Genomic DNA, 9932 nt, shown 5'->3' on the forward strand with positions numbered 1-9932 from the left:
AGTGGAGAGGGGGAAGGAGGGGGTAGGGGGGTTTATACGTCACAGGGGACAGGGCGTGGTTGAGTGTGACCCCGGCCCAATTTACTAAAGGCCACTTCTGTGCCAGTCTACTGATCAGTGTGATTAGGAAGGTCAATGCCAACCCACAAGATGTACAAATTGTAACTCATTTCACTATTCCTCCCTCATATGATCAACTGTGATTAGAGAGCAAACCCAGCAACACAACTGTAGGCTGCAAGAAATAAAGGGCAGAGGAAGTGTCCAGAGGAGTCAACTGAGTCTCTGTAGATCAGGCAGTGCTCATCCCTAACCTGACCAGCTTTGCTTTGAGGGCAAATTTAACAACACAACTGTATAAGAAAGGTGGAATATCCAGAGGAGTCAAACCCAGCAACAAAACTCAGACATCCCAACTCTCACGGACGCTCTGGGAGTCTCCCACTATTAGATAGCGGGTCCCCGGGAGAGAAACATTTTCTCCCGGAAAGGTTTACTCTGCTCTATCTAGCAGAGTAAACCTTTCCCTGCGCTCTGTGTTTTTTTTTTTTCTGACATCGGGGCCGCCGGCCAAGAAAAAAAAAACAGCATAGGAATGCATAGCTAGATTGCTATTGGCTATGCCACTTTGCAATAGCCAATAGCAGACTAGCTATTGCACCCGCCCACTGTCAATCAGCAGAGGGGGACCTGAAGTTCTCCATCAGGTCCTCTTTTGGTGATTGACGGCAGCAGAGGGCGGGTGCAATAGCCAGCTTGCTATTGTATATTGCAAATTGAAATAGCCAATAGGAATCTGGCTATGCATTCGTATTGTGTTTTTTGTTTCTAATTCTGACGGCAGCAGCTGTCAAAATACTAAAAAAAAACCCAGATAGCAAAGAAGTTGTTGCTTCCCAGGCTATCTGCCATCATTTCGGGGGGGGTGCTCTCTTCACCCCCCCCTTATCCCGCAGATTGTGTAGGGGGGACCACAGAGGGCACCTCCCTGAAATGAGAAGGGCACCTCCCTGAAATTGCTTTTTTTCTGGTTGGGTTTTCCTGAAAACTGTAGCAGGAAGGGGTCACAAGGAGTATCTAGAGAAGTCCCCAGGCTCTCTGTAGTTAGGGAAGCACTTATAACTGTTCTAACTAACTCTGCTTTGAGAGCAAATCCAGCAACACAACTGTAGGAGAAAGGGGGCACAAGGAGTGTCCAGGGGAGTCACCAGATTCTCTGTAGATCAGACAGCATCAATCATATCCCCTTTATAGCAGCTCTTTATAAAAAGCAGACAAGTTACTGCCTATGGAGCCTATACACATAGCTAAATATAACCAAATCTATGGCTGTCTACTGCAGATGTTCAAGTTGTAAGGGGGCATGATGTGCAGTACCACATCTGGCCACAAGGGGTGGGGGGCATGTCAGTCAAGCCCTGCAGCAATCATTGCACACTGTAGTTTGTGGTGTATACAAGGACAGGATTGGAATGTATCATAAATACTGATGTTTATTTCTTCCTTTCTTGCAGTAACGAAAGCTACTTGTTCAACCATGATTTGTGGAGCATCTGCAAGTTTCCCGCGGATGTAACACTGTTTAACGTCGTCCTGTTCTCCATCGTGCTGAGCACCACCGGGATCTCCCTCGTCCTCTGTGTGATCCAGATGTTGAACGGTTTGTTCGGATGCTGCTGCGGAACCTGCCGGGATAAGAAATAATCGGGGGGGCCGTCGGCGTATTTTCAGTTAGTATTTATTTTGGGGTTTTTATTGTAAAGTTTTTCTCATGCTTGTTGCGTCCTATTGTAGCGACTATGCTTCACATTTAAAAAGTGTAGCTACACCCCTTCTGTAAGGCGGGGCAATTGGCATTCTTGCTGTGCAAAAATAGATTACAGGATAAGGCAGAGAGTGTACAGGTTTTGGGGGCCATTGGAGTAAAGGAGCAGTAAAGTGCTACCGCCTTGCTGTGCTCGTGACCCGGGAGCAGGGGCTTGTATATGTAATACGCCAATATGGCGGCCTCCAGATACATATATTGTAGAACTGGGTCAGGTTCACATAAAGGTGGCGAGGTATAAAGTATTAATGCAACCAAAACTTGTTTTCTCTTTTTAATTCTGGGGAAGCTGTTGTACCGCTCTCATATTGTAATGTCTTCCTTATATTGTAAAGCGCTGCGCAAACTGTTGGCGCTATATACAGTAAATCCTGTATAATAATAATAATAATAATATTGTGTCGCTGTTTTAGGCCTTGAGTCAACAACCTGCAACTGCTCTTAAAGCGGACCTTGTACCCCCTTTCACTAAAAATCACATCATCATACAGCTCGGCATGATGATATGAAATCATCTTACATTCATTAGCTAAACAAACATATTTTTATTTTACTTACAATTATTGTTTTTCCACTTCCTGGTCCTCTTGGGCATTGGTGATGCAGCCTGTGCCCAAGCAATGCATCCTGGGAAGGTTACATCAGCAGAGCATTGCTGGGAAATCTCATCTTTAATCTCACAAGATCTCAGGGAAAGGCATTTTCCTCCCCTGAGATGATGTGCAAGGTCACATGTCCTAGTCACATGTGCTAGAGTTCCAGGAAGTAAAGGGAGATATATTAATCTGCCACTAAGTAAAATGGCCGCTGTGAGAAGTATGAAAAGAATATAAAGCAAACAATTATCTATATGTATCTGCCTGTAGAAATGTCATTACTAAACATTTCTAAAGGTGTCATTGTTGTCATTTCAAAGATCCACTTTAATGAACCAGAACTTGGGTAGACTTTCATTGGGTAGATCTCCTCTTACTGCCTGTTACTGGTGACCACAGTCATTGGACTGGAAGAGTGTGAAATCTCCCCATATATATATCTCTTTAAATATATTCTCACACATCAGCAAATCATTTCTGTAGATTTATAAAGTTACTTCAACTTTCCTAAAAAAAAATCTTATTTTTCTCGGCAGGTTGACTCACCAGAAACCTTTCGAAGCACCGATTCCGCCGCCATCCGCACAACCCCATCACGGCAAAGGCTGGATCCTTTGGTCATCCTGATTGGTCGCCTCCTCCCAATTCCGTTTAACCCTTTCAGTTCACTGAAGACAGATAAGAGACATAATTGCACCAAACTGAGGCAAGATGAAGGGTTGTCTGTCGCCAACCCTTATTGGCTCACGCTGGCGTTATGAATTCCATGAAATGTTCAAATAGGTGTATATAATAGATTTATTTTTTTATTTATTCATTTCTAGTAATGACGGTATGTGAATAAACAGATTTCAGCATTCAGGTCTTCTGTGGTTGTTTTTTTCTTATTATTATTCCAAATTCAGGATCCATTGAAAACTGTCCCACCCTCAAATGTGCAACGGATTGGGAGATGCTTCCTCTATTCTGTAATTCTTCTACTCACAAATAGAATAATCACATGACAAAAGGGGTGGGGCCATTACAAACCACATGGTGACTAATATAACAATGGGTGTGGCTATGTCCAATGAATTACAACATATATGTCCAATACGTTCAATGTATTACAATAGGGCAATTGTATATATATATACAGTATGTATGTAGAAATATTGCATATGCATATATATATATACACATATATACCGTATATAGTTGCAATATGGCTATCAGGAGGCGTTCTGTACACACATGGTGTACAGAAGACCCCTAGAAATGTCACTTCTTGCTTCTGTGATTGGCTGGCTGATTGTGACACATATCTGTACTGAGATACAAGTAGAATTTTGGGCATCCACTGCAGTAGGAATTTCATTTTTTCTGGTGAGATACTCCCTAAGGGTTAACTACTGCTAAAGGGATGCCAACACTGCAACTTTGCTCATTACAACACAGAAAGTTCACCAGCTGATTCTAATGAACACAGACCCTCCCATTCAGGCATCGGACCGTCCCATTCAGGCACCAGACCCTTCCATACAGGCATCAGACACCTCCCATTCAGGCACCAGACCCTTCCATACAGGCATCAGACACCTCCCATTCAGGTACCAGACCCTTCCATGCAGGCATCAGACACCTCCCATTCAGGTACCAGACCCTTCCATGCAGGCATCAGAACCCTCCCATTCAGGTACCAGACCCTTCCATGCAGGCATCAGACCCCTCCCATTCAGGTACCAGACCCTTCCATGCAGGCATCAGACCCCTCCCATTCAAGCACCAGACCCTTCCGTGCAGGCATCAGACCCCTCCCATTCAGGTACCAGACCCTTCCATGCGGGCATCACACACCTCCCATTCAGGTACCAGACCCTTCCATGCAGGCATCAGAACCCTCCCATTCAGGTACCAGACCCTTCCATGCAGGCATCAGACCCCTCCCATTCAGGTACCAGACCCTTCCATGCAGGCATCAGACCCCTCCCATTCAAGCACCAGACCCTTCCGTGCAGGCATCAGACCCCTCCCATTCAGGTACCAGACCCTTCCATGCGGGCATCACACACCTCCCATTCAGGTACCAGACCCTTCCATGCAGGCATCAGACCCCTCCCATTCAGGCACCTGACCCTTCCATGCAGGCATCAGACACCTCCCATTCAGGCACCAGACCCTTCCATGCAGGCATCAGACCCTCCCATTCAGGCATCAGACTGTTCCATTCAGGTACCAGACCCCTCCATTCAGGCATCAGATCCCTTCTATTCAGACATCAGACCCTCCCATTCAGGCATCAGACCCCTCCCATTCAGGCATCAAACTCTCTTATTCAGGAATCAGACTCTCCCATTCAGGCATCAGATCCCTACCATTCAGTTACCAGACCCTCCCATATAGTCATCAGACCCCTCCATTCAGGCACCAGACTCTCCTATTCAGGAATCAGACCCTCCCATTCAGGTACCAGACCCCTCCATTCAGGCATCAGATCCCTTCTATTCAGGAATCAGACCCTCCCATTCAGATACCAGACCCTCCTATTCAGTAATCAGACCCTCCCATTCAGATACCAGACTCTCCTATTCAGGAATCAGACCCTCCCATTCAGATACCAGACTCTCCTATTCAGGAATCAGACCCTCCCATTCAGATACCAGACTCTCCTTTTCAGGAATCAGACCCTCCCACGCAGGTACCAGACCCTCCCATTCAGGAATCAGTCTGGAAAGGACATGCCGGAACAAACTGCTATTTCATAAGAACAGAAACAGGTAAGAAACTGCAACAAAGTTTATTAAAATCCTTCCAATGTACACAGACCACCCAGAGGGGATTGATCATTTCCCAACATAAGTGGAGTTACTCTTTAAAGCAGCTGTGCTATATTCTAGGGCAGGAAAAGCCAAACATTGGCCCTTCAGCTGTGCTGAAACTTCAATTCCCATCATGCATCTGCCTCTGGGAGTCTATCAGAGTGTTGCAATGCCTCATGGGACTTGTAGTTGCACATCAGCGAGAGGGCTGGAGTTTGGCTACCCTTGTCCTAAGGGGTATGATTGACCCTCTCTGGTCTTCAAAACACTTCCTCAAACAGGGCAAAGCTGCACTCCTTGTGTCAAAACCGTCTTCACAAGCTCAGATCACCATTAATGAATTCAGAAAAGAGGAAAATAGTGTAAAACTGAAACTTTATTTGTTTTAAACATTGTTAAAGGCTCTTACAATTAAATGCGCCCAGTCCTCCTCCTCCTCCTCCTGATCTGACTAAAAGTGAGGTGCGTATCCATCGTACATAATGATGTCACCGACCCTGATCAACACGTCACTTGGACTTCCTCAGGAGCCTGAGTGTCAGTCATTAGCAGGAGCCGGTATAACACCTAAGAGCTTGTAACATTTTTTTAATTCCACTTTTACCAAAAATGTAATAAATGTGCTCACTGTAATAATGAACTGACATTTTTGGATTCAAGCCTGGAAAGCATGCATCCGCCATCACTGGATCGCGGATGCAATGGTGAAGACCTTGCAAAATCTTTCCCCAGGCTGAGATCTGTACCGAGGGATGGACTTTCAGCTATGGGAGTAGAGGAAGGCCGGTTGGGCTACAGATTTCTGTTCCGTCACCACGCTATGCGTCCAGCCATCCTCCTCCAGCATAGATGAAGGGCTGTAATTCTAATCCAAGACCGCACTCAGGGATATTGTCAGCCGAATCTTGGAGCTCCGCCTCCCAGACCTGTGATTGTGTTGTGGAGGGAGGGACAAACTCGAGTGCGCTCTGCAAAGTCCCATCTGCTGAGGTGTCAGATAGGACTTACAGTCCCAGTACACTCAATCAAGGATGCACCAATATCGTTTTTTCGGTAACGAGTACGTTTACAGATATATTTTTTCCCCGGTACTCGCCGATACCGAATACCGATACCGGAGGTCCCATTAGGGAAGCCAGGCGGCATGTAATGACTCGCCACCTGGCTTCCCGAATTGCAGGGAAACCGTTTCCATGCTCCCTCTTCACCAGGTGACGAGGGAGCATGGATTCAGCTTTCTGGCCAATCAGGAAGCCGGGGGGCGGGTAATGACGTGTCGCCTGGCTTCTTGATTGGCCAGCTTCTCCACCAATCAGGAAGCCAGGCGGCCAGCTTCCTGATTGGCTGGGAAGCCGGCTCCATGCTCCCTCATCACCAGGTGATGTAGTATCGGTGCATCCCTACCATCCCTACAAGTATCGGTGCATCCCTACTATCAATCCTGGGGATCAATGACACAGCTGTGCAGGCAGACCCGTGCTAATATGAAAGAAAGCAGAAACAAAGCACCGCGCGATTCTGGTAAGGGTACAATTGCTATGTGTTCTTTGAGGTCATGTATGATATCTTGTTATAATCTGGGTGTAACATGAAATACAGTGCAAAACGTAAAATAAAAAACAAGGGATCGATCTATAAAGCATTTGCAGGGCTGTTTGCCCCTGTGGGTACACAGTATATGTACCAGCAAGCATTCTGTTTTCTTATTTTTCTCCTTTACAACTGCAATTAAATTTGAATGTTCTGGTCGTAATAATACCTTACAGCCACTAGATGGCGATAAAGGAGAATAAGAAATAAGTATTTATTTTCTATGCTCCTCATCTTCATCTAGCGGTTGTAATGCAGTATTACAACCAGAACATTCAAATTTAAAGGAGAATTATGGGGTAAGTGTTTTTCCCCATAGTTCTCCTAAGGGTCACGGGAGGACATATACTAACCTCCTCTCGTGACCCAAAGCTCAATATATTGCGAGCTACAGTTCGTGGTATACTGAGACCGCCGCAGCCGGGACGGATCCCGGCATTACTGTCTGGATCCGCCCAGCTGCGTGAGTGATAGCGGGCTCTGACTATCTAGAGGCAGAGCCAGCTGTACCGCCCCCTCCCCCGTCCGTTCCGCCAGTCAGCGCTAGAGGATCGGAGCGGGGAGGGGGGGAATCCCTGCAGGGAGCCGTGACTGACAGTCACCGCTCTCTGCAGGGAGATGATCGAGAGGTGAGCGAGCGCCGGTATGTGTTCACTCACTTCCCGATCTACTGCGCCGACCTGTGACAGTCTCATTGTCACAGGTCGGCTAGAACTATGAGGTGAGTGAAAATCACTCATCTTATAGTTCTCCTTTAATTACAATTGTAAAGGAAAAGAAATAGGAAAAAAGAATGTCTGCCTGTTGTATGTATAACTACAGGACGAACGTTCACAGGACCAACGGCCCTGCAAATGCTTTATAAATCAGCCCTTATTTGTTTTAAATGCTAAGTTTTCCTTGTGCTCTGTGTTGGGGTATGTGGTGGTGTGGGGCAGTATCAGTCTGATCTTTTTTTTGTGGCATGTATTATTTATATCATTTTTTTCTATGATACTGTAAAGACATGTTACATTGTTTCTTTCAATTTTCAATTGAAGAGTGAACTGCCTAACTCCTGAAGAAGCCCCCCACCACTGTGGGGGGTGAAACGCGTTGAGAAATTTTGGAAGACGCCATCTTTAAAGTGACATTAAACCCTCAGATTTTTTAACATAAAACAATACTGTAATGTGCGCCTTAATGTAATCCATGGTTGTTTCCCTTCTCTTTGCTGCTCTTCCTTTTAAATCTGTATCTGTTCTCATGCTTGGGGAGAACTTCTGTTTTGAAGCAGACTGCCTTGTCTCAGGAATGGATACACGGTGTCTGTGTATACGTTTGTATAGGCTTGAAACCTGAGCCAGCACTACAGGAAGAGGCCCTGAGCTGAAAAGGGAAGTTCTCCCCAAGCATGAGAAGACATGAGGATTTAAAAGGAAGAGCAGCAAAGAGAAGGGAAACTACCATGGATTACAGTAAGGCACACATTACAGTATTGGTTTATGTTAAACAAATCTGAGGGTTTAATGTCACTTTAAATAATTTTCTTCATCTTCAATGAAGCCATCCACATATAAACCTTTTTGATCTTATGATAAATGTATAGGGCTGTACAACATTAGATTGGGAATGCAGTGCCACTGTGCCATAAATACAAGCTTTAATTGCTTTTGGATGTAAACAGTGTTTGATTGGGGTCCTGCTAAAGGCATGTCACCCTGTATATTATTGGGCATTCACTGCTTCTGGTATTTTAATCGTTATAGTTATGTGTGGTGACACGCTACATTTTTTAATTGAAGATAACTCTGCCCCCGGCTATATCTCAAACCTTGTCTCAAAGTATCGCGCTAACCGTCCCGTCCGCTCTTCCAAAGACCTCCTGCTTTCCATCTCATCTCATAATTTCCCTCATCAACTCCTCCCATGCTCGCCTCCAGGACTTCACTAGAGCCTCTCCCATCCTCTGGAACTATTTACCCCAACCTGTCCGTCTATCTCCCACTCTGACTGCCTTTAGGCAATCCCTTAAGACTCATCTCTTCAGGGAAGCTTATCACCTCAACCTAACCACTGAACCATCACATTCTCAAACAATTCATCCCCACACATCTACCTCCTCATGTAACACTGGCCCCTCCCTTTTAGACTGTAAGCTCTCAGGGGCAGGGCCCTCCTTACCATCTTGTCTTGAATGGTATTGTAATTGTAATGTCTTCCTTATATTGTAAAGAGTTGTGCAAACTGTTGTCGCTTTATAAATCCTGTGTAATAATAATGAAATGAAAAATAACATTTCCTTACCTGGCAGGTTACAGAAAACTAGTCTGAGGTTTCACTCTCAGGTTCTGTCTCGGGAGGGACCCTGAACGGCATTCCCTTCACCCTGCAACCCTGTGATTTTCGATGGTCATGATGGTGGCATCTCTGACATAACCAAGCCCCCTTACGGCAAACCTGAGTCTCGGTCTTATAGTCGCTATATAAATCCTGTGTGATAATAATAATAACTAGTAAAAGCTTAAAGATTTTATATATTAATTTCTGAGATGTAATGTATTTGATTGCGCGCACCTTAAATGCCCTATTGTAGCCTCCTGTGGTATAACATGACGTTTTATAGTACAAGATAAACCAACATTTTATTTTATTTTTCCATTTTATTGACTAGTAAACCTTTCAAGTTTGCCCATTAATAAAAGATAATGGATTAATAAATGAAAGTGATTAAGTGAGAGGGATAAACTTCAATAAAGATATGTAAAACATTAACCGTGGCAAGGTCATTCCAAAGACTTCTGGAACTAAAATAATAATACAATTATCTGTGATTCATTTTTTCCCCCGAGGTTTCAGGGCATCGTCCCTCAATTCTCTAGTAATAGCCGCTCTCTGATTGATATCCCGAAGCATGACTTCTTGTCACACAGCTCCACCTGCTGGCAGCAAGAGGTCAATGTGACTTCTTTTCATGACAATTAAAACAAATGTTTTTTACACTTAGAAAGAAAAAACAGATTTCCTTTAAACAACACATAAGACTATATACCTGTATTGTTGGTGGAAATACCCCCAAAGAGCTATGAGAGTGCAGCATAAGGACGGGTGCAGACCTGAGCGATCCAGGACACGCGTCCCGGG

At 44.9% G+C, this 9932-nt stretch overlaps 1 protein-coding gene across 1 annotated transcript in view; it reads left to right on the forward strand.

Moving 5' to 3' along the window:
* Window positions 1-1704, forward strand: part of LOC108795421 (transmembrane 4 L6 family member 4-like) — a 4542-nt gene extending 2838 nt beyond the window's left edge. The window contains exon 4 of the mRNA XM_018566668.1: window positions 1515-1704. Coding sequence (XP_018422170.1) covers window positions 1515-1704 — 190 coding nt within the window. The remainder of the gene's footprint in view (window positions 1-1514) is intronic.
* The last annotated feature ends 8228 nt before the right edge of the window (window positions 1705-9932 follow it).

The sequence above is a fragment of the Nanorana parkeri genome, unplaced genomic scaffold, assembly GCF_000935625.1.
Source record: "Nanorana parkeri isolate BGI_ZX_2015 unplaced genomic scaffold, ASM93562v1 scaffold968, whole genome shotgun sequence".
Taxonomy (NCBI): domain Eukaryota; kingdom Metazoa; phylum Chordata; class Amphibia; order Anura; family Dicroglossidae; genus Nanorana; species Nanorana parkeri.